The 24,058-nt window shown below is 55.3% G+C and overlaps 2 protein-coding genes across 2 annotated transcripts in view; both read left to right on the top strand.

The window, feature by feature from the left end:
- LOC112257540 (PDZ and LIM domain protein 5) overlaps window positions 1-21,868 on the top strand; it is a 131,781-nt gene extending 109,913 nt beyond the window's left edge. The window contains 5 exon segments of the mRNA XM_042326672.1: window positions 7,789-7,984; window positions 11,387-11,567; window positions 11,806-11,926; window positions 12,024-12,139; window positions 20,617-21,868. Coding sequence (XP_042182606.1) covers window positions 7,789-7,984; window positions 11,387-11,567; window positions 11,806-11,926; window positions 12,024-12,139; window positions 20,617-20,706 — 704 coding nt within the window. The 3' untranslated portion in view covers window positions 20,707-21,868.
- A 391-nt stretch (window positions 21,869-22,259) lies between these two features.
- The window catches only part of LOC112236714 (bone morphogenetic protein receptor type-1B), a 128,483-nt gene continuing 126,684 nt past the window's right edge, over window positions 22,260-24,058 (top strand). The window contains exon 1 of the mRNA XM_024405309.2: window positions 22,260-22,641. The gene's annotated coding sequence lies outside the window, so the exon portion shown is untranslated. The remainder of the gene's footprint in view (window positions 22,642-24,058) is intronic.

Here is a 24,058-nt window from a genome sequence, read left to right as displayed (position 1 = left end):
CTCTCTCTCTCTCTCTCTCTCTCTGGCTCCCCCATCTCTCTCTCTCTCTGGCTCTCCCGTCTCTCTCTCTCTGGCTCTCCCGTCTCTCTCTCTCTCTCTGGCTCCCCCGTCTCTCTCTCTCTCTCTGGCTCTCCCGTCTCTCTCTCTCTCTCTCTCTGGCTCCCCCATCTCTCTCTCTCTGGCTCCCCCATCTCTCTCTCTGGCCCCCCGTCTCTCTCTCTCTCTCCCCCCCCTGTCTCTCTCTCTCTCTCTAGCTCCCGCGTCTCTCGCTCTCTCTCTCTGGCTCCCCCTCTCTCTCTCTCTCTCTCTGGCTCCCCGTCTCTCTCTCTCTGGCTCCCCCCTCTCTCTCTCTCTGGCTCCCCGTCTCTCTCTCTCTGGCTCCCCCGTCTCTCTCTCTCTGGCTCCCCGTCTCTCTCTCTCTTCCTCCCCCATCTCTCCCTCTCTTCCTCCCCCGTCTCTCCCTCTCTTCCTCCCCCGTCTCTCCCTCTCTTCCTCCCCGTCTCTCCCTCTCTTCCTCCCCCGTCTCTCCCTCTCTTCCTCCCCCCGTCTCTCCCTCTCTTCCTCCCCCCGTCTCTCTCTCTCTTCCTCCCCCGTCTCTCTCTCTCTTCCTCTCTCTCTCTCTGGCTCCCCGTCTCTCTCTCTCTGGCTCTCCCGTCTCTCTCTCTCTGGCTCCCCCATCTCTCTCTCTCTCTCTGCTCCCCATCTCTCTCTCTGGCCCCCTGTCTCTCTCTCTCTCTCTCCCCCCTGTCTCTCTCTCTCTCTAGCTCCCCCGTCTCTCTCTCTCTGTCTCTCCCGTCTCTCTCTCTCTCTGGCTCCCCCTCTCTCTCTCTGGCTCCCCGTCTCTCTCTCTCTCTCTGGCTCCCCCGTCTCTCTCTCTCTCTGGCTCCCCGTCTCTCTCTCTCTCTCTCTCTCTGGCTCCCCCGTCTCTCTCTCTCTCTCTGGCTCCCCCGTCTCTCTCTCTCTGGCTCTCCCGTCTCTCTCTCTCTCTGGCTCCCCGTCTCTCTCTCTCTTCCTCCCCATCTCTCCCTCTCTTCCTCCCCCCCGTCTCTCCTCTCTTCCTCCCCCGTCTCTCCCTCTCTTCCTCCCCCCGTCTCTCCCTCTCTTCCTCCCCGTCTCTCCCTCTCTTCCTCCCCCGTCTCTCTCTCCCTCTCTTCCTCCCCCGTCTCTCTCTCTCTTCCTCCCCCGTCTCTCTCTCTCTTCCTCTCTCTCTCTCTCTGGCTCCCCGTCTCTCTCTCTCTGGCTCTCCCGTCTCTCTCTCTCTGGCTCCCCATCTCTCTCTCTCTCTCTGGCTCCCCATCTCTCTCTCTGGCCCCCTGTCTCTCTCTCTCTCCCCCCTGTCTCTCTCTCTCTCTAGCTCCCCGTCTCTCTCTCTCTGGCTCTCCCGTCTCTCTCTCTCTCTGGCTCCCCGTCTCTCTCTGGCTCCCCGTCTCTCTCTCTCTCTCTGGCTCCCCGTCTCTCTCTCTCTCTGGCTCCCCGTCTCTCTCTCTCTCTCTCTCTGGCTCCCCGTCTCTCTCTCTCTCTCTGGCTCCCCCGTCTCTCTCTCTCTGGCTCTCCCGTCTCTCTCTCTCTCTGGCTCCCCGTCTCTCTCTGGCTCCCCCGTCTCTCTCTCTCTCTCTGGCTCCCCCGTCTCTCGCTCTCTCTGGCTCCCCGTCTCTCTCTCTCTGGCTCCCCGTCTCTCTCTCTCTGGCTCCCCGTCTCTCTCTCTCTGGCTCCCCGTCTCTCTCTCTCTGGCTCCCCGTCTCTCTCTCTCTGGCTCCCCCCGTCTCTCTCTCTCTTCCTCCCCCGTCTCTCTCTCTCTTCCTCCCCCGTCTCTCCCTCTCTGGCTCCCCGTCTCTCTCTCTCTTCCTCCCCCCTCTCTCTCTCTCTCTTCCCCCCCCATCTCTCCCTCTCTTCCTCCCCCGTCTCTCCCTCTCTTCCTCCCCCGTCTCTCCCTCTCTTCCTCCCCGTCTCTCCCTCTCTTCCTCCCCCGTCTCTCTCTCTCTTCCTCCCCCCGTCTCTCTCTCTCTTCCTCTCTCTCTCTCTGGCTCCCCGTCTCTCTCTCTCTCTGGCTCTCCCGTCTCTCTCTCTCTGGCTCCCCATCTCTCTCTCTCTCTGGCTCCCCATCTCTCTCTCTGGCCCCCTGTCTCTCTCTCTCTCCCCCCTGTCTCTCTCTCTCTCTCTCTTCCTCCCCCGTCTCTCTCTCTCTGGCTCTCCCGTCTCTCTCTCTCTCTCTCTGGCTCCCCCCCGTCTCTCTCTCTCCCCCCGTCTCTCTCTGGCTCCCCCGTCTCTCTCTCTCTCTCTGGCTCCCCGTCTCTCTCTCTCTCTCTGGCTCCCCCGTCTCTCTCTCTCTCTCTCTCTGGCTCCCCGTCTCTCTCTCTCTCTGCCTCCCCGTCTCTCTCTCTCTCTGGCTCTCCCGTCTCTCTCTCTCTCTCTCTCTGGCTCCCCATCTCTCTCTCTCTGGCTCCCCCATCTCTCTCTCTGGCCCCCTGTCTCTCTCTCTCTCCCCCCGTCTCTCTCTCTCTCTAGCTCCCCGTCTCTCTCTCTCTGGCTCTCCCGTCTCTCTCTCTCTCTGGCTCCCCGTCTCTCTCTGGCTCCCCGTCTCTCTCTCTCTCTCTCTGGCTCCCCCCGTCTCTCCCTCTCTGGCTCCCCGTCTCTCCCTCTCTTCCTCCCCCCGTCTCTCTCTCTCTTCCTCCCCCCGTCTCTCTCTCTCTTCCTCTCTCTCTCTCTGGCTCCCCCCGTCTCTCTCTCTCTGGCTCTCCCGTCTCTCTCTCTCTCTCTCTCTCTGGCTCCCCATCTCTCTCTCTCTCTGGCTCCCCATCTCTCTCTCTGGCCCCCTGTCTCTCTCTCTCTCCCCCCTGTCTCTCTCTCTCTCTCTAGCTCCCCGTCTCTCTCTCTCTGGCTCTCCCGTCTCTCTCTCTCTCTCTCTGGCTCCCCGTCTCTCTCTCTCTCTCTGGCTCCCCGTCTCTCGCTCTCTCTGGCTCCCCCGTCTCTCTCTCTCTGGCTCCCCGTCTCTCTCTCTCTGGCTCCCCGTCTCTCTCTCTCTGGCTCCCCCGTCTCTCTCTCTCTGGCTCCCCCCGTCTCTCTCTCTGGCTCCCCGTCTCTCTCTCTCTGGCTCTCCCCCGTCTCTCTCTCTCTGGCTCCCCGTCTCTCTCTCCCTGGCTCCCCGTCTCTCTCTCTCTCTTCCTCCCCCGTCTCTCCCTCTCTTCCTCCCCCCCCGTCTCTCCCTCTCTTCCTCCCCCTCTCTCCCTCTCTTCCTCCCCCCTCGTCTCTCCTCTCTCTTCCTCCCCCGTCTCTCCCTCTCTTCCTCCCCCCCCCGTCTCTCCCTCTCTTCCTCCCCGTCTCTCCCTCTCTTCCTCCCCCGTCTCTCCCTCTCTTCCTCCCCCCGTCTCTCTCTCTCTAGCTCCCCCCGTCTCTCGCTCTCTCTCTCTGGCTCCCCGTCTCTCGCTCTCTCTGGCTCCCCGTCTCTCGCTCTCTCTGGCTCCCCGTCTCTCTCTCTCTGGCTCCCCGTCTCTCTCTCTCTGGCTCCCCGTCTCTCTCTCTCTGGCTCCCCCGTCTCTCTCTCTCTCTGGCTCCCCCGTCTCTCTCTCTCTCTTCCTCCCCCATCTCTCTCTCTCTCTTCCTCCCCCGTCTCTCCCTCTCTTCCTCCCCGTCTCTCCCTCTCTTCCTCCCCCCGTCTCTCCCTCTCTTCCTCCCCGTCTCTCCCTCTCTTCCTCCCCCGTCTCTCCCTCTCTTCCTCCCCCCGTCTCTCTCTCTCTTCCTCTCTCTCTCTCTGGCTCCCCGTCTCTCTCTCTCTGGCTCTCCCCGTCTCTCTCTCTCTCTCTCTCTGCTCTCCCCGTCTCTCTCTCTCTCTCTCTCTCTGGCTCCCCATCTCTCTCTCTCTCTCTGGCTCCCCATCTCTCTCTCTGGCCCCACTGTCTCTCTCTCTCTCCCCCTGTCTCTCTCTCTCTCTAGCTCCCCCCCCATCTCTCTCTCTCTGGCTCTCCCGTCTCTCTCTCTCTCTGGCTCCCCCGTCTCTCTCTGGCTCCCCCGTCTCTCGCTCTCTCTGGCTCCCCGTCTCTCTCTCTCTCTCTGGCTCCCCCGTCTCTCGCTCTCTCTGGCTCCCCCGTCTCTCTCTCTCTGGCTCCCCCCGTCTCTCTCTCTCTGGCTCCCCGTCTCTCTCTCTCTGGCTCCCCCGTCTCTCTCTCTCTGGCTCCCCCGTCTCTCGCTCTCTGGCTCCCCCGTCTCTCGCTCTCTGGCTCCCCGTCTCTCCCTCTCTTCCTCCCCGTCTCTCCCTCTCTTCCTCCCCCGTCTCTCCCTCTCTTCCTCCCCCCGTCTCTCTCTCTTCCTCTCCCGTCTCTCCCTCTCTTCCTCCCCCCCGTCTCTCCCTCTCTTCCTCCCCCGTCTCTCCTCTCTCTTCCTCCCCCCGTCTCTCTTTCTCTTCCTCTCCCGTCTCTCCCTCTCTTCCTCCCCCCGTCTCTCCCTCTCTTCCTCTCCCGTCTCTCCCTCTCTTCCTCCCCGTCTCTCCCCCTCTTCCTCCCCGTCTCTCCCCCTCTTCCTCTCCCGTCTCTCCCCCTCTTCCTCTCCCCCTCTCTCTCTCTTTCCTCCCCCCGTCTCTCTCTCTCTTCCTCTCCCGTCTCTCTCTCTCTTCCTCCCCCTCTGTCTCTCTCTCTCTCTGGCTCCCCGTCTCTCTCTCTCTCTGGCTCCCCGTCTCTCTCTCTCCCCCCGTGTCTCCCTCTCTCTCCCCCCCGTCTCTCTCTGGCTCCCCCCGTCTCTCTCTCTCTCTCTCTGGCTCCCCGTCTCTCTCTCTCTCTCTGGCTCCCCCTGTCTCTCTCTCTCTCTCTCTCTCTGGCTCCCCGTCTCTCTCTCTCTCTCTGGCTCCCCCGTCTCTCTCTCTCTCTGGCTCTCCCGTCTCTCTCTCTCTCTGGCTCCCCCCGTCTCTCTCTGGCTCCCCGTCTCTCTCTCTCTCTCTCTGGCTCCCCCCGTCTCTCGCTCTCTCTGGCTCCCCGTCTCTCTCTCTCTGGCTCCCCGTCTCTCTCTCTCTGGCTCCCCGTCTCTCTCTCTCTGGCTCCCCCGTCTCTCTCTCTCTGGCTCCCCCGTCTCTCTCTCTCTTCCTCCCCGTCTCTCTCTCTCTTCCTCCCCCCGTCTCTCTCTCTCTTCCTCCCCCATCTCTCCCTCTCTTCCTCCCCCCGTCTCTCCCTCTCTTCCTCCCCCGTCTCTCCCTCTCTTCCTCCCCGTCTCTCCCTCTCTTCCTCCCCCTCTCTCTCTCTCTTCCTCCCCGTCTCTCTCTCTCTTCCTCTCTCTCTCTCTCTCTGGCTCCCCGTCTCTCTCTCTCTGGCTCTCCCGTCTCTCTCTCTCTCTGGCTCCCCATCTCTCTCTCTCTCTGGCTCCCCCATCTCTCTCTCTGGCCCCCCTGTCTCTCTCTCTCTCCCCCCGTCTCTCTCTCTCTCTCCCCCCCGTCTCTCTCTCTCTCTCTAGCTCCCCCCGTCTCTCTCTCTCTGGCTCTCCCGTCTCTCTCTCTCTCTCTGGCTCCCCGTCTCTCTCTCTCTCCCCCCGTCTCTCTCTGGCTCCCCCGTCTCTCTCTCTCTCCCCCCGTCTCTCTCTGGCTCCCCCGTCTCTCTCTCTCTCTCTGGCTCCCCCTTCTCTCTCTCTCTCTCTGGCTCCCCCTCTGTCTCTCTCTCTCTCTCTGGCTCCCCGTCTCTCTCTCTCTCTCTGGCTCCCCGTCTCTCTCTCTCTCTCTCTGGCTCCCCGTCTCTCTCTCTCTCTGGCTCTCCCGTCTCTCTCTCTCTCTCTCTGGCTCCCCGTCTCTCTCTCTCTCTCTCTGGCTCCCCGTCTCTCTCTCTCTCTGGCTCCCCGTCTCTCTCTCTCTCTGGCTCTCCCGTCTCTCTCTCTCTCTCTCTCTCTGGCTCCCCCATCTCTCTCTCTCTGGCTCCCCCATCTCTCTCTCTCTGGCTCCCCATCTCTCTCTCTCTGGCTCCCCCATCTCTCTCTCTGGCCCCCCTGTCTCTCTCTCTCTCCCCCCCATCTCTCTCTCTCTCTAGCTCCCCGTCTCTCTCTCTCTCTGGCTCTCCCGTCTCTCTCTCTCTCTGGCTCCCCGTCTCTCTCTGGCTCCCCGTCTCTCTCTGGCTCCCCCCGTCTCTCTCTCTCTCTCTGGCTCCCCCGTCTCTCGCTCTCTCTGGCTCCCCGTCTCTCTCTCTCTGGCTCCCCCGTCTCTCCCTCTCTTCCTCCCCCCTCTCTCCCTCTCTTCCTCCCCCGTCTCTCCCTCTCTTCCTCCCCGTCTCTCCCTCTCTTCCTCCCCGTCTCTCCCTCTCTTCCTCCCCGTCTCTCCCTCTCTTCCTCCCCCCGTCTCTCCCTCTCTTCCTCCCCCCCGTCTCTCTCTCTCTTCCTCCCCCGTCTCTCTCTCTCTTCCTCTCTCTCTCTCTGGCTCCCCCGTCTCTCTCTCTCTGGCTCTCCCGTCTCTCTCTCTCTCTCTCTGGCTCCCCCATCTCTCTCTCTCTCTGGCTCCCCGTCTCTCTCTCTCTCTCTCTGGCTCCCCCGTCTCTCTCTCTCTCTCTCTGGCTCCCCGTCTCTCTCTCTCTGGCTCCCCGTCTCTCTCTCTCTCTGGCTCCCCCGTCTCTCTCTCTCTCTGGCTCCCCGTCTCTCTCTCTCTGGCTCCCCGTCTCTCTCTCTCTGGCTCCCCGTCTCTCTCTCCTGGCTCCCCCGTCTCTCTCTCCCTGGCTCCCCGTCTCTCTCTCTCTCCTCCCCCCTGTCTCTCCCTCTCTTCCTCCCCCGTCTCTCCTCTCTTCCTCCCCCTCTTCTCCCCTCTCTCCCTCCTCCCCCCCGTCTCTCCCTCTCTTCCTCCCCGTCTCTCCCTCTTCCTCCCCCCGTCTCTCCCCTCTTCCTCCCCCGTCTCTCCCTCTCTTCCTCCCCCGTCTCTCCCTCTCTTCCTCCCCCGTCTCTCTCTCTCTTCCTCCCCGTCTCTCTCTCTCTTCCTCTCCCGTCTCTCTCTCTCTTCCTCTTCCCGTCTCTCTCTCTCTTCCTCCCCCGTCTCTCTCTCTCTTCCTCTCCCGTCTCTCTCTCTCTGCCTCCCCCGTCTCTCTCTCTCTCTCATCCACTCTCATGGATGTCCTCTCCTCTCCGCTCTTCTCCCTTCTCTGCCAGTCCCCAGTCATGTTTATTCAGCTCGTTTGCTCTCCACTATGAGAAAATCGAGGGGGCACTTGCTCTCTGACCCCCCAGTCCACCGCTCTTTGATTGGGGTCTCCTTTTCAATAGAGTCTCTGTCCCCCTCCACCCCTCACCCCATCCCCCTCTGAGGGAAGACATCTTTGATCTCAGCCTATGCAGCCAGAGAGAGAGGAGAGAGGGAAGAATGGAGAGAAGGGGAGAATAGTCTCTTCTTCGCCACTCCGCGTTCTGAGGGGCTGGGGGGAATTTTGCCAGATGTCTCCTCTGGCTATGGTAATGTTGTTTCTTCACCCCGGTGGGGAAGATTGATCCATTGTTTGGGCGGTGTGGAGTGGATCTGCCCGACACAGCTGGCCCATGCTAAAGACAGGGAGGTCACAGCTAGATCTAATATATTCTGGCAGGAAGCAGCATACTCATTCATACCTGATCACACCTGCCCACCACTCCTAAGCTAAGATGTCTTTAGGTTTAGCTAGCAATGCACACAGCCATGTAAATACAGCTACTGTACTGCTCTGCCTGCCTGCAGTACGTTGTTAGTGTTTTGATTACCTGTCACAGCAGTTGGTCAATGTTTTTTATATAGCTCAAATGGATGGGATCTTTTGTTGATCTCTGTATGGTGTGATTGAAACAACTGTGGTGTATTTTCTGTTGCTTTAGGTTTCTCTAAGGGTGGCGCTGCGCCCTCTTTTGGGAGGGTCAGCAACACTGCACCAGTACCCACAGTACCCAAAGTTTCTGACCGCCCTGCCCCCCAGGCGCACCCTAAGGACCAGAACTCCCTGGTACAGCGGGCCGAACACATCGCAGCGGGAACACGCACCCCCATGTGTGGCCACTGTGACAAGGTCATCAGGTCAGTACCAACAGTCAGTATGGGAAGCCATGTGTGGCCACTGTGACAAGGTCATCAGGTCAGTACCAACAGTCAGTATGGGAAGCCATGTGTGGCCACTGTGACAAGGTCATCAGGTCAGTACCAACAGTCAGTATGGGAAGCCATGTGTGGCCACTGTGACAAGGTCATCAGGTCAGTACCAACAGTCAGTATGGGAAGCCATGTGTGGCCACTGTGACAAGGTCATCAGGTCAGTACCAACAGTCAGTATGGGAAGCCATGTGTGGCCACTGTGACAAGGTCATCAGGTCAGTACCAACAGTCAGTATGGGAAGCCATGTGTGGCCACTGTGACAAGGTCATCAGGTCAGTACCAACAGTCAGTATGGGTCAAGCCATGTGAAGCCATGGCCACTGTGACAAGGTCATCAGGTCAGTACCAACAGTCAGTATGGGAAGCCATGTGTGGCCACTGTGACAAGGTCATCAGGTCAGTACCAACAGTCAGTATGGGAAGCCATGTGTGGCCACTGTGACAAGGTCATCAGGTCAGTACCAACAGTCAGTATGGGAAGCCATGTGTGGCCACTGTGACAAGGTCATCAGGTCAGTACCAACAGTCAGTATGGGAAGCCATGTGTGGCCACTGTGACAAGGTCATCAGGTCAGTACCAACAGTCAGTATGGGAAGCCATGTGTGGCCACTGTGACAAGGTCATCAGGTCAGTACCAACAGTCAGTATGGGAAGCCATGTGTGGCCACTGTGACAAGGTCATCAGGTCAGTACCAACAGTCAGTATGGGAAGCCATGTGTGGCCACTGTGACAAGGTCATCAGGTCAGTACCAACAGTCAGTATGGGAAGCCATGTGTGGCCACTGTGACAAGGTCATCAGGTCATTACCAACAGTCAGTATGGGAAGCCATGTGTGGCCACTGTGACAAGGTCATCAGGTCAGTACCAACAGTCAGTATGGGAAGCCATGTGTGGCCACTGTGACAAGGTCATCAGGTCAGTACCAACAGTCAGTATGGGAAGCCATGTGTGGCCACTGTGACAAGGTCATCAGGTCAGTACCAACAGTCAGTATGGGAAGCCATGTGTGGCCACTGTGACAAGGTCATCAGGTCAGTACCAACAGTCAGTATGGGAAGCCATGTGTGGCCACTGTGACAAGGTCATCAGGTCAGTACCAACAGTCAGTATGGGAAGCCATGTGTGGCCACTGTGACAAGGTCATCAGGTCAGTACCAACAGTCAGTATGGGAAGCCATGTGTGGCCACTGTGACAAGGTCATCAGGTCAGTACCAACAGTCAGTATGGGAAGCCATGTGTGGCCACTGTGACAAGGTCATCAGGTCAGTACCAACAGTCAGTATGGGAAGCCATGTGTGGCCACTGTGACAAGGTCATCAGGTCAGTACCAACAGTCAGTATGGGAAGCCATGTGTGGCCACTGTGACAAGGTCATCAGGTCAGTACCAACAGTCAGTATGGGAAGCCATGTGTGGCCACTGTGACAAGGTCATCAGGTCAGTACCAACAGTCAGTATGGGAAGCCATGTGTGGCCACTGTGACAAGGTCATCAGGTCAGTACCAACAGTCAGTATGGGAAGCCATGTGTGGCCACTGTGACAAGGTCATCAGGTCAGTACCAACAGTCAGTATGGGAAGCCATGTGTGGCCACTGTGACAAGGTCATCAGGTCAGTACCAACAGTCAGTATGGGAAGCCATGTGTGGCCACTGTGACAAGGTCATCAGGTCAGTACCAACAGTCAGTATGGGAAGCCATGTGTGGCCACTGTGACAAGGTCATCAGGTCAGTACCAACAGTCAGTATGGGAAGCCATGTGTGGCCACTGTGACAAGGTCATCAGGTCAGTACCAACAGTCAGTATGGGAAGCCATGTGTGGCCACTGTGACAAGGTCATCAGGTCAGTACCAACAGTCAGTATGGGAAGCCATGTGTGGCCACTGTGACAAGGTCATCAGGTCAGTACCAACAGTCAGTATGGGAAGCCATGTGTGGCCACTGTGACAAGGTCATCAGGTCAGTACCAACAGTCAGTATGGGAAGCCATGTGTGGCCACTGTGACAAGGTCATCAGGTCAGTACCAACAGTCAGTATGGGAAGCCATGTGTGGCCACTGTGACAAGGTCATCAGGTCAGTACCAACAGTCAGTATGGGAAGCCATGTGTGGCCACTGTGACAAGGTCATCAGGTCAGTACCAACAGTCAGTATGGGAAGCCATGTGTGGCCACTGTGACAAGGTCATCAGGTCAGTACCAACAGTCAGTATGGGAAGCCATGTGTGGCCACTGTGACAAGGTCATCAGGTCAGTACCAACAGTCAGTATGGGAAGCCATGTGTGGCCACTGTGACAAGGTCATCAGGTCAGTACCAACAGTCAGTATGGGAAGCCATGTGTGGCCACTGTGACAAGGTCATCAGGTCAGTACCAACAGTCAGTATGGGAAGCCATGTGTGGCCACTGTGACAAGGTCATCAGGTCAGTACCAACAGTCAGTATGGGAAGCCATGTGTGGCCACTGTGACAAGGTCATCAGGTCAGTACCAACAGTCAGTATGGGAAGCCATGTGTGGCCACTGTGACAAGGTCATCAGGTCAGTACCAACAGTCAGTATGGGAAGCCATGTGTAGCCACTGTGACAAGGTCATCAGGTCAGTACCAACAGTCAGTATGGGAAGCCATGTGTGGCCACTGTGACAAGGTCATCAGGTCAGTACCAACAGTCAGTATGGGAAGCCATGTGTGGCCACTGTGACAAGGTCATCAGGTCAGTACCAACAGTCAGTATGGGAAGCCATGTGTGGCCACTGTGACAAGGTCATCAGGTCAGTACCAACAGTCAGTATGGGAAGCCATGTGTGGCCACTGTGACAAGGTCATCAGGTCAGTACCAACAGTCAGTATGGGAAGCCATGTGTGGCCACTGTGACAAGGTCATCAGGTCAGTACCAACAGTCAGTATGGGAAGCCATGTGTGGCCACTGTGACAAGGTCATCAGGTCAGTACCAACAGTCAGTATGGGAAGCCATGTGTGGCCACTGTGACAAGGTCATCAGGTCAGTACCAACAGTCAGTATGGGAAGCCATGTGTGGCCACTGTGACAAGGTCATCAGGTCAGTACCAACAGTCAGTATGGGAAGCCATGTGTGGCCACTGTGACAAGGTCATCAGGTCAGTACCAACAGTCAGTATGGGAAGCCATGTGTGGTCAAAAGTAGTGCACTACTTAGAATTTTGATTAGTCTGATTAGTTTAGTCCCTTTCAAATACATCTGAAATTGATAAAGTGGGGTTTAAAATTAATTTGACCAAAACAAGTCAACCTCTCTTTTTGCCTTATTACCCTGACCTCTGACCACCACCTATCTTCCACAGAGGTCCTTTCCTGGTGGCCATGGGCATGTCCTGGCACCCTGAGGAGTTTAACTGTTCCCACTGCCACATGTCTCTGGTGGAGTCTGGCTTCGTGGAGGAGAGGGGAACAGTGTACTGTGCTCACTGCTATGAGAAGTTCTTTGCCCCTACCTGCACCAGCTGCCAGCAGAAGGTCCTGGGGGTGAGTGACATACTTTAGGAGACAGTATAGTATCTTGGCCCTACCTGCACCAGCTGCCAGAGCAGAAGGTCCTGGGGGTGAGTGACATACTTCAGGAGACAGTATAGTATCTCGGCTTGTCCAACTTGCTTAACTATCTTAGCTTCCTCTTCTAATGCACAGACACATATTGAAATGAAGTTATGGCATTATGACAGTAATATAATTCCCTTTAATCCCTTGTATTTTTTTTATACAGGAAGTCATCAATGCCCTGAAGCAGACATGGCATGTGTACTGCTTCCTGTGTGCGTCCTGCCAGCAGCCAATCGGAAACAACACCTTCCACCTGGAGGACGGCCTGCCATACTGTGAAAGAGGTGAGAGGTCACAGCAAGCAAGGTCTGAAGGAATGAACGGCACTGTGAAATGATTTGCGTCATGAAAGTAACATTATACTGACCCTCTCCCATTCAGACTACTATCAACTCTTTGGTACCAGTTGCCATGGTTGCGACTTTCCCATCGAGGCAGGAGACAAGTTTCTGGAGGCGTTGGGATTCACCTGGCATGATACCTGCTTCGTGTGTGCAGTAAGTCAGCCTCCCATGGAGCGAGAGAGAGGGGGGCATGGAGAGAGAGAGAGGCATGGAGAGAGAGAGAGAGAGGCATGGAGAGAGAGAGAGAGAGAGAGAGGGGCATGGAGAGAGAGGGAGAGAGAGAGGGGCATGGAGAGAGAGGGAGAGAGAGAGAGGGGGCATGGAGAGAGAGAGAGAGAGGGGCATGGAGAGAGAGAGAGATAGAGAGGGAGAGAGAGAGAGAGAGGGGCATGGAGAGAGAGAGAGATAGAGAGGCATAAAGAGAGAGAGAGGGGGCATGGAAAGAGAGAGAGAGGCAGGCATGGAGAGAGAGAGGCAGGCATGGAGAGAGAGGCAGGCATGGAGAGAGAGAGGCAGGCATGGAGAGAGAGGGCAGGCATGGAGAGAGAGAGAGAGAGAGGGGGGGATGGAGAGAGAGAGGAGGGCATGGAGAGAGAGAGGAGGGCATGGAGAGAGAGAGAGAGAGGGGGGGGCATGGAGAGAGAGAGGAGGGCATGGAGAGAGAGAGGAGGGCATGGAGAGAGAGAGGAGGGCATGGAGAGAGAGAGGAGGGCATGGAGAGAGAGAGGAGGGCATGGAGAGAGAGAGGAGGGCATGGAGAGAGAGAGGAGGGCATGGAGAGAGAGAGGAGGGCATGGAGAGAGAGAGGGGAGCATGGAGAGAGAGAGGGAGCATGGAGAGAGAGAGGGGAGCATGGAGAGAGAGAGGGGAGCATGGAGAAGGAGGCATGGAGAGAGTGAGGGGGCATGGAGAGAGACAGGGGGACATCATGGAGAGAGGGGGGCATAGAGAGAGAGGGGGCATGAAGAGAGAGAGGGGGCAATGAAGAGAGAGAGAGGGGGCATGGAGATAGAGGGGGCATGGGGAGAGAGGGGGCATGGAGAGAAAGGGGGCATGGAGAGAAAGGGGGCATGGAAAGATAGAAAGGGGGCATGGAGAGAGAGATCATGGAGAGAGAGAGAGGGGGCATGGAGAGAGAGAGAGGGGGCATGGAGAGAGAGAGAGGGGCAGGAAGAGAGAGAGTGGGGCATGGAGAGAGAGAGAGGGGGCAGGAAGAGAGAGAGTGGGGCATGGAGAGAGAGAGAGGGGCATGGAGGGGGCATGGAGAGAGAGAGAGAGGGGGCATGGAGAGAAAGAGAGGGGGGGCATGGAGAGAAAGAGAGGGGGCATGGAGGGAGAGAGAGAGAGAGAGAGAGAGAGAGGGAGAGAGAGGAGAGAGAGGGGCATGGGGAGAGAGAGAGAGAGAGAGAGAGGGGCATGGAGAGAGAGAGAGAGGGGCATGGGGAGAGAGAGAGAGGGATGGAGAGAGAGAGAGAGAGGGGCATGGAGAGAGAGAGAGAGAGGGGCATGGAGAGAGAGAGAGAGAGAGGGGCATGGAGAGAGAGAGAGAGAGGGGCATGGAGAGAGAGAGAGAGAGGGGCATGGAGAGAGAGAGAGAGAGGGGCATGGAGAGAGAGAGAGAGAGGGGCATGGAGAGAGAGAGAGAGAGGGGCATGGAGAGAGAGAGAGAGAGGGGCATGGAGAGAGAGAGAGAGAGGGGCATGGAGAGAGAGAGAGAGAGGGGCATGGAGAGAGAGAGAGAGAGGGGCATGGAGAGAGAGAGAGAGAGGGGCATGGAGAGAGAGAGAGAGGGGGCATGGAGAGAGAGAGAGGGGGCATGGAGAGAGAGAGAGGGGGGCATGGAGAGAGAGAGAGAGGGCATGGAGAGAGAGAGAGAGGGGCATGGAGAGAGAGAGAGAGGGGCATGGAGAGAGAGAGAGAGGGGCATGGAGAGAGAGAGGGGGCATGGAGAGATAGGGGGGCATGGAGAGAGAGAGAGGGGGCATGGAGAGAGAGAGAGAGGGGGCATGGAGAGAGAGAGAGGGGGGCATGGAGAGAGAGAAAGGGGCATGGAGAGAGAGAAAGGGGCATGGAGAGAGAGAGGGGAGCATGGAGAGAGAGAGGGGAGCATGGAGAGAGAGAGGGGAGCATGGAGAAGGAGGCATGGAGAGAGTGAGGGGGCATGGAGAGAGACAGGGGGACATCATGGAGAGAGGGGGCATAGAGAGAGAGGGGGCATGAAGAGAGAGAGGGGGCAATGAAGAGAGAGAGAGGGGGCATGGAGATAGAGAGGGCATGGGGAGAGAGGGGCATGGAGAGAAAGGGGGCATAGAGAGAGAGGGGGCATGGAGAGAGAGGGGGACATGGAGAGAGAGAGGCAGGCATGGAGAGAGAGAGAGGCATGGAGAGAGAGAGGCAGGCATGGAGAGAGAGAGAGAGAGGGGGGCATGGAGAGAGAGAGAGGGGGCATGGAGAGAGAGAGGGGGCATGGAGAGAGAGAGGGAGCATGGAGAGAGAGAGGGAGCATGGAGAGAGAGAGGGGAGCATGGAGAGAGAGAGGGGAGCATGGAGAGAGAGAGGGGAGCATGGAGAGAGAGAGGGGAGCATGGAGAGAGAGAGGGGAGCATGGAGAAGGAGGCATGGAGAGAGTGAGGGGGCATGGAGAGAGACAGGGGTGGACATCATGGAGAGAGGGGGCATAGAGAGAGGGGGGCATGAAGAGAGAGAGGGGGCAATGAAGAGAGAGAGAGGGGGCATGGAGATAGAGGGGGCATGGGGAGAGAGGGGGCATGGAGAGAGAGGGGGCATGGGGAGAAAGGGGGCATGGAGAGAGAGGGGGCATGGAGAGAGAGGGGGCATGGAAAGATAGAAAGGGGGCATGGAGAGAGAGAGAGGGGCATGGAGAGAGAGAGGGGGCATGGAGAGAGAGAGAGAGAGGGGGCATGGAGAGAGAGAGAGAGGGGCATGGAGAGAGAGAGAGAGGGGGCATGGAGAGAGAGAGAGAGGGGCATGGAGAGAGAGAGAGAGGGGCATGGAGAGAGAGAGAGAGGGCATGGAGAGAGAGAGAGGGGGCATGGAGAGAGAGAGAGAGGGGCATGGAGAGAGAGAGAGGGGGCATGGAGAGAGAGAGAGTGGGGCATGGAGAGAGAGAGAGGGGCATGGAGAGAGAGAGAGGGGGCATGGAGAGAGAGAGAGGGGCATGGAGAGAGAGGGGGCATGGAGAGAGAGAGAGAGAGGGGGGCATGGAGAGAGAGAGAGAGAGAGGGGCATGGAGAGAGAGAGAGAGAGGGGGGCATGGAGAGAGAGGGGGCATGGAGAGAGAGAGAGGGGGCATGGAGAGAGAGAGAGGGGGCATGGAGAGAAAGAGAGAGGGGCATGGAGAGAGAGAGAGAGGGCATGGAGAGAGAGAGAGAGAGAGGGGGGCATGGAGAGAGAGAGAGAGGGGGGCATGGAGAGAGAGAGAGAGAGGGGGCATGGAGAGAGAGAGAGAGGGGGGCATGGAGAGAGAGAGAGAGAGGGGCATGGAGAGAGAGAGAGGGGGGGCATGGAGAGAAGGGGGGCATGGAGAGAGAGAGAGAGAGAGACATGGAGAGAGAGAGAGAGAGAGACATGGAGAGAGAGAGAGAGAGAGAGAGGGGCATGGAGAGAGAGAGAGAGAGAGAGGGGCATGGAGAGAGAGAGAGAGGGAGAGAGGGGCATGGAGAGAGAGAGAGAGAGAGAGAGAGGGGGGCATGGAGAGAGAGAGAGAGAGAGAGGCATGGAGAGAGAGAGAGAGAGAGGGGACATGGAGAGAGAGAGAGAGAGAGAGGGGGGCATGGAGAGAGAGAGAGAGGGGGGGCATGGAGAGAGAGAGAGAGAGGGGCATGGAGAGAGAGAGAGGGGCATGGATGAGAGAGAGAGAGAGGGGCATGGAGAGAGAGAGAGAGGGGCATGGAGAGAGGGAGGGCATGGAGAGAGAGAGGGGGCATGGAGAGAGAGAGAGGGAGCATGGAGAGAGAGAGAGAGGAGGGGCATGGAGAGAGAGAGGGGGCATGGAGAGAGAGAGGGGGGCATGGAGAGAGAGAGAGAGGGCATGGAGAGAGAGAGAGGGCATGGAGAGAGAGAGGGCATGGAGAGAGAGGAGGCATGGAGAGAGAGAGGGGGCATGGAGAGAGAGAGGGGAGGACATCATGGAGAGAGAGAGAGAGAGAGGGGGCATGGAGAGAGAGAGAGGGGGGGCATGAGAGAGAGAGAGAGGGGGCATGGAGAGAGAGAGAGGGGGCATGGAGAGAGAGAGAGGGGGCATGGAGAGAGAGGGGGCATGGGAGAGAGAGGGGGCATGGAGAGAGAGGGGGCATGGAGAGAGAGAGGGGGGCATGGAGAGAGAGGGGGCATGGAGAGAGAGAGAGGGGGCATGGAGAGAGAGAGAGAGGGGGCATGGAGAGAGAGAGAGAGGGGGCATGGAGAGAGAGAGAGAGGGGGCATGGAGAGAGAGAGAGAGGGGGGCATGGAGAGAGAGAGAGAGGGGCATGGAGAGAGAGAGAGAGGGGCATGGAGAGAGAGAGAGAGGGGCATGGAGAGAGAGAGAGGGGGGGCATGGAGAGAGAGAGAGGGGGCATGGAGAGAGAGAGAGGGGCATGGAGAGAGAGAGGGGCAGAGGATGGAGAGAGAGAGAGGGGGCATGGAGAGAGAGAGAGAGGGGCATGGAGAGAGAGAGGGGGGCATGGAGAGAGAGAGAGAGAGGGGCATGGAGAGAGAGAGAGGGGGGGCATGGAGAGAGAGAGAGAGGGCATGGGAGAGAGGGGGCATGGAGAGAGAGAGGGCATGGGGCATGGAGAGAGGGGGCATGGAGAGAGGCATGGAGAGAGAGAGAGGGGGCATGGAGAGAGAGAGAGGGGGGCATGGAGAGAAAGAGAGAGAGGCATGGAGAGAGAGAGAGAGAGGCAGGGGGGCATGGAGAGAGAGAGAGAGGGGGCATGGAGAGAGAGAGAGAGAGGGGGCATGGAGAGAGAGAGAGAGAGGGGGCATGGAGAGAGAGAGAGAGGGGGGGCAGGAGAGCATGGAGAGAGAGAGGGGGCATGGAGAGAGAGAGGGGGCATGGAGAGAGAGAGAGAGAGAGAGAGAGAGGGGCATGGAGAGAGAGAGAGAGAGAGAGAGGGGCATGGATGGAGAGAGAGATGGAGAGAGAGAGAGAGAGGGGGGGCATGGATGGAGAGAGAGAGAGAGGGGCATGGAGAGAGAGAGAGGAGAGAGAGAGAGGGGCATGGAGAGAGAGAGAGAGAGAGAGAGGGGCATGGAGAGAGAGAGAGAGAGAGAGAGAGCATGGAGAGAGAGAGAGAGAGAGAGGGGCATGGAGAGAGAGAGAGAGAGGAGAGAGAGAGAGAGAGAGAGAGGGCATGGAGAGAGAGAGAGAGGGGGCATGGATGGAGAGAGAGAGGGGCATGGAGAGAGAGAGAGGGGGCATGGAGAGAGAGAGAGGGGGCATGGAGAGAGAGAGAGGGGCATGGAGAGAGAGAGGGGGCATGGAGAGAGAGGGGGGGCATGGAGAGAGAGAGAGGGGGGCATGGAGAGAGAGGGGGGCATGGAGAGAGAGAGAGGGGCATGGAGAGAGAGAGGGGGCATGGAGAGAGAGTGGGGGCATGGAGAGAGAGAGAGAGAGGGGGGCATGGAGAGAGAGAGAGTGGCATGGAGAGAGAGAGAGAGAGAGGGGCATGGAGAGAGAGAGAGAGAGAGAGGGCATGGAGAGAGAGAGAGAGAGAGACATGGAGAGAGAGAGAGAGAGACATGGAGAGAGAGAGAGAGAGAGACATGGAGAGAGAGAGAGAGAGAGAGAGAGAGAGAGAGAGAGAGAGAGAGAGAGAGAGACATAGAGAGAGAGAGAGAGAGAGGCATGGAGAGAGAGAGAGAGAGAGAGAGAGAGAGAGGCATGGAGAGAGAGAGAGAGAGAGAGAGAGAGAGAGAGAGGGGCATGGAGAGAGAGAGAGAGAGCGAGAGAGAGAGAGAGCGAGAGAGGCATGGAGAGAGAGAGAGAGAGAGAGAGAGGCATGGAGAGAGAGAGAGAGAGAGAGAGAGAGAGAGGCATGGAGAGAGAGAGAGAGAGAGGCATGGAGAGAGAGAGAGAGGCATGGAGAGAGAGAGAGAGAGAGAGGGGCATGGAGAGAGAGAGAGAGAGAGAGGCATGGAGAGAGAGAGATAGAGAGGGGCATGGAGAGAGAGAGAGAGAGAGAGAGAGGGGCATGGAGAGAGAGAGAGAGAGAGAGAGGGGGCATGGAGAGAGAGAGAGAGAGAGAGAGAGAGGGGCATGGAGAGAGAGAGAGAGAGGCATGGAGAGAGAGCATGAGAGAGAGAGAGAGGGGCATGGAGAGAGGGGCATGGAGAGAGATAGAGAGGGCATGGAGAGAGAGAGAGGGGGCATGGAGAGAGAGAGAGAGGGCATGGAGAGAGAGAGAGAGGGCATGGAGAGAGAGAGGGGGCATGGAGAGAGAGAGGGGGCATGGAGAGAGAGAGAGAGGGGCATGGAGAGAGAGAGAGAGAGAGGGGCATGGAGAGAGAGAGAGAGAGGGGGCATGGAGAGAGAGAGAGAGAGAGGGGCATGGAGAGAGAGAGGGGGCATGGAGAGAGAGAGAGAGGGGCATGGAGAGAGAGAGAGGGGGCATGGAGAGAGAGAGAGGGGGCATGGAGAGAGAGAAAGGGGCATGCAGAGAGAGAAAGGGGCATGGAGAGAGAGAGGGGAGCATGGAGAGAGAGAGGGGAGCATGGAGAGAGAGAGGGGAGCATGGAGAAGGAGGCATGGAGAGAGTGAGGGGGCATGGAGAGAGACAGGGGGACATCATGGAGAGAGGGGGCATAGAAAGAGAGGGGGCATGAAGAGAGAGAGGGGGCAATGAAGAGAGAGAGAGGGGGGCATGGAGATAGAGAGGGCATGGGGAGAGAGGGGCATGGAGAGAAAGGGGGCATAGAGAGAGAGGGGGCATAGAGAGAGAGGGGGACATGGAGAGAGAGAGGGGGCATGGAGAGAGCGGGCATGGAGAGAGAGAGCATGGAGAGAGAGAACATGGAGAGAGAGAACATGGAGAGAGAGGGGGGCATGGAGAGAGAGGGGGGGGCATGGAGAGAGAGAGAGGGGGCATGGAGAGAGAGAGAGAGAGAGAGAGAGGGGCATGGAGAGAGAGAGAGAGAGAGAGAGAGAGGGCATGGAGAGGGATGAGAGAGAGAGAGAGAGGCATGGAGAGAGAGAGAGAGAGAGAGAGAGGGGGCATGGAGAGAGAGAGAGAGAGAGAGAGAGGGGGCATGGAGAGAGAGAGAGAGAGAGAGAGAGGGGCATGGAGAGAGAGAGAGAGAGAGAGAGAGAGGGGGCATGGAGAGAGAGAGAGAGAGAGAGAGAGAGGGGGCATGGAGAGAGAGAGAGAGAGAGAGAGAGAGAGAGAGGGGCATGGAGAGAGAGAGAGAGAGAGAGAGGGGGCATGGAGAGAGAGAGAGAGAGAGAGAGAGGCATGGAGAGAGAGAGAGAGAGAGAGAGCATGGAGAGAGAGAGAGAGAGAGGCATGGAGAGAGAGAGATGGAGAGAGAGAGGCATGGATAGAGAGAGAGAGAGAGCATGGAGAGAGAGAGAGAGAGGGGCATGGAGAGAGAGAGAGGGGCATGGAGAGAGAGAGAGAGAGGCATGGAGAGAGAGAGGCATGGATAGAGAGAGAGAGAGAGGCATGGAGAGAGAGAGAGAGAGGGGCATGGAGAGAGAGAGAGGGGGCATGGAGAGAGAGAGAGAGAGAGAGGCATGGAGAGAGAGAGAGAGAGGCATGGAGAGAGAGAGAGAGGCATGGAGAGAGAGAGGCATGGATAGAGAGAGAGAGAGAGAGAGGCATGGAGAGAGAGAGAGAGAGGGGCATGGAGAGAGAGAGGGGGCATGGAGAGAGAGAGAGAGAGAGGGGCATGGAGAGAGAGAGAGAGAGGGGCATGGAGAGAGAGAGAGAGGCATGGAGAGAGAGAGAGAGGAGGCATGGAGAGAGAGAGAGAGAGGCATGGAGAGAGAGAGAGAGGGGCATGGAGAGAGAGAGAGAGAGGCATGGAGAGAGAGAGAGAGGCATGGAGAGAGAGAGAGGCATGGAGAGAGAGGGGCATGGAGAGAGAGAGAGAGGGGCATGGAGAGAGAGAGAGGGGGCATGGAGAGAGAGAGAGAGAGAGAGAGGCATAGAGAGAGAGAGAGAGAGGGGCATAGAGAGAGAGAGAGAGAGGGGGCATGGAGAGAGAGAGAGAGAGAGAGAGAGGCATGGAGAGAGAGAGAGAGAGAGAGAGAGGCATGGAGAGAGAGAGAGAGAGAGAGGCATGGAGAGAGAGAGAGAGGGCATGGAGAAAGAGAGAGAGGGGCATGGAGAGAGAGAGAGAGGGGCATGGAGAGAGAGAGAGGGGGCATGGAGAGAGAGAGAGAGAGAGGGGGGCATGGAGAGAGAGAGAGAGGGGGCATGGAGAGAGAGAGGGGGCATGGAGAGAGAGAGGGGGCATGGAGAGAGGGGGCATGGAGAGAGAGAGGGGGCATGGAGAGAGAGGGGGGCATGGAGAGAGAGGGGGCATGGAGGGCATGGAGAGAGAGAGGGGGCATGGAGAGAGAGAGGGGAGTAGATAAAATTGAAGGGTTGTAGCACTGACACTACTGTACTCTGTCTGTCTTTTTCCAGGTCTGCAACACCAGTTTGGAGGGCCAAGCCTTCTTCTCTAAAAAGGACAAGGCTCTGTGCAAGAAACACGCCAATACAGTCAAGATCTGATCCACCCCCAGGAGTGAAGAACAGAGTTGTTGATATTTTTGGTAGTTTTAAAAGATTGATTTACCTGATTATGACTTATTAACATATGTTTGGTTATGGGGAGTTAAGCTTTATTTCATCTTCTCTGATGTATCTGTGTGTGTGTGTGTGTGTGTGTGTTTACCGTTCACCGCTTGTGCCATATAAAAAAGGGGAAAATATTTTGCTAAAATGAAGGTATGAAAAAGTACCTAGTGTATTTTCTACCGATTTAGATTCATTAGATATTTGAAGATTTGTTGAAGTCAGACAAAGTGCATGATGGGAGAAAGTATGTTGACTTTTGATTTTTCATGAAATATCTGATTGAAATGTTCTTTACATACAGTACAAGAATATCCTGTAGTTAGGTGAACACGTAAGGTAGTGATACTCAAGAAGCGGCCCGGGGCCTCATCATGATATTTCTTGAAGCCCTCAACATGAATTTATTTCATAAATGAAAATCCACTACATATGATACCTTAGCATGTATAGTAGTTAGTCTAATTAAAGTCTTATTTTAGCATATAATGGGGACCTTATCAAATTAACATTAATCAGTGGACATATTCAAATCAATTATCACCTTATTGAAAAATAATGTGTTGTTGAGAACAACTACCCCCCCTCTCCCCTCATCTGTCTCTGTCTGTCTCTCTCTCTGCTGGTCTGTTTGAATCTGTAGACAGATCTGTATTTATCCTGGTAGTATATTTATTGGGGCTGGAGGGACGTAGGAATGTACTGTATTTTGGGCTTTCTAGGGTCAGTTGCACATAGTGGTTTACTGACAAAGTCAGACGGTCAGGACAGTTATTTTATTTGCAGTAGGGGTTTTCTGAGTTTATTGTTGTATTGATTTTTCTAAGTATTTTTATGGATTAAATTTCCATACATTTTTAACCTAAACTTAGACACCATTTTTATTTTGCTGCCACTGATGAATGCTTGCCTGTGTGGTGTTTATTGGTGTAATTCATTCCATTACCAATCGTATTTTCCATGATGTTACTCATCCAAACTACAGAATACAAAATGTTACCATTTTTCTCTACATCTCTACAATGTCAGTGTTATTGTGATTTGTATTGGACCTTTGTTGGAAGAACATTTTATTGAGAAATACAGTACATTAATCCAAGTGTATTGGTCTTCTATTTGAAAGTAGTAAGGATTCCGTCATGTGTGTTTTTATGTTTATGTTTTCATTGTTTGTCATCATGTCACTATAGAGATCCCAGATCAAAACGTCTAAATATGACTGGTTGATTCCATTAATACCCCATATGTAGCCAACAGCGTGATGATGAAGCTCAAAACGTTTGTACAGCTTTAATGCCAATTTATATTATGATTGGTGTTCAATAAACCAACCTTTCTTTGCTACACAGACATGATGCAGCAATGTAACAATATTGTTCAGTGTCAGATGAGGCCATACAGACAGGCACTGAGTCCCCTCACACGCTCACCTAGACGATCTCCAAGGAAACGGGAGGTCACATTTCTCTCAGGTGTCCTGTCTTGCCTCAAATGAATGATGACATTATGACACTACAAAAGTGCAGACTAGAATGTACCTTTTGAATAAACAATGACTGAAAAAAAGTTATAGGGGAAAATGTCAAGTGGTTGAATATTATACAATAAAGATTTCCATCCGTAGATAAAGTGAAACGAAAGGGACACTTAGAGCAGCGGGGGACCAAACTGTACTTCTCCAAGACGTCGGAGGTGGGAGCCCAACCCCGGGCGGCGAAAACATAGCTAATGTTATGTAGAGCCCGGTCACTTGGAGAAGTTAGAAATCGACACAACACAAACGTAGTAAAACGAAGAAGCATAGACGAAATTCTCAAAATAATTGTGACCAAACCATCATATCGGAATCGTTCTATTCTACGCGAGGAAAAGGTAAATTTGTTTAGAAAACCAGGTGTTTTCATAGCAAGCGCGAAGTTTTAACTTGCATCAATTCTGTTCGCTAGCTTGTATCCTCACTTCTGTCAGAATGTAAAAGTGGTGGTATTTTGTGTTTAGTTTGCGTGTCATGTAATTCAGTCACGATACACAGGTTTTTGACGGCTGTGATTGATTAAATTAGCATCCCTGAACTATCACCAACCGACTCTGATTCGCCTGCTTCCTCTGCTCTGGTTCCGAGGTTTCAGGAGCTGGCGTTGATGTTTATCAGCATTTAGCAATTATCGCCACACAATAAATCTCCAAATGCCACTTTAGATCAAGTGATTTACTGTACGCTAAAGCCCTAGAAAATACACCTCAAACGAGAAATACTTCTCAAATAGCCTAAGATTATAGCTTAATATTTGGATACATTTGCAAAAGGCTACTTTTACAATACCGTAAGACTTTTGATGAACTCTGATTTGCAATATTATGAGAGTAATCATAGAAAATTCTGCTTTATAATGGTTCCTCTTCATGATACAAGGAATGTTACTAATTGTGACTAGAGGGGTAGGAGTGTTTTTGGTGTACCTGTGAAGTATTGTTTACTGTCTATTAATATAGTCCCAGTATGACCTTACACCCCTTGCTATCTCCTTGAAAGTGTCTCTTAATAATGAACTCTGTGTGATGTTGAAGTACAGCCTCTGGCAGAGTCCTGGATTGATACTGCTCATTATTTTAGCTTTATTAGGATCCCCATTAACCAAGCTGCTGAAGACGCACAGCATGTACAGTCTTCTCAGCGCCTGGGGGGAGATATACTGTAGTATACTCACACATTAAGACTGAGTGGACCTGGGTTCAGTACAAGAGATTGGCCTACTGTACTGTACTATCACACTGGGTGCATGTGTGTAAATATGTGTGTCTCTCTGGTCTAGTGGAGTTCTGCGATAGACTGGTGAACAGAACAAAGCATTGTGGGGTGGCGTGGCATGACTGTCTTTAAATGGGGTTTCAGTCCAATCAAATATTACCCTTGACCCCATGCCACTATACACCAGTCGATGGGGTCTCAAGTCAACAGCCCCACGGCCATTGCAGTGGACCACCAAAAACATTACTGGCCTCCAGCTCATGAAGTTAGGCCAGGCCAGAACCCCAAGAGCAAGCATCCATGCACAGCCTTATATTTTATACTAGTCTTCATCTTGGAGACAGGTGTTGTGTCAAATGGGACCTTATTCCCTATGTAGTGCACTACTTTTGACCAAGTCTCATAGGGGTCTGGTCAAAAGTAGTACAATATATATGGTGCCATTTAGGATATAACATGCAGTCCTATTCAATACAGAGAGGATCATTGATGGAAGCCTGAGTGAGTGGTCTAGAATGAACCACAGTGATCTCACTACCA

Source organism: Oncorhynchus tshawytscha, linkage group LG09 (assembly GCF_018296145.1).
Source record: "Oncorhynchus tshawytscha isolate Ot180627B linkage group LG09, Otsh_v2.0, whole genome shotgun sequence".
NCBI classification, from domain to species: Eukaryota; Metazoa; Chordata; class Actinopteri; order Salmoniformes; family Salmonidae; genus Oncorhynchus; species Oncorhynchus tshawytscha.
The sequence above is the reverse complement of the archived record's forward strand: the minus strand, read 5'-3'. Positions and strand labels throughout refer to the sequence as shown.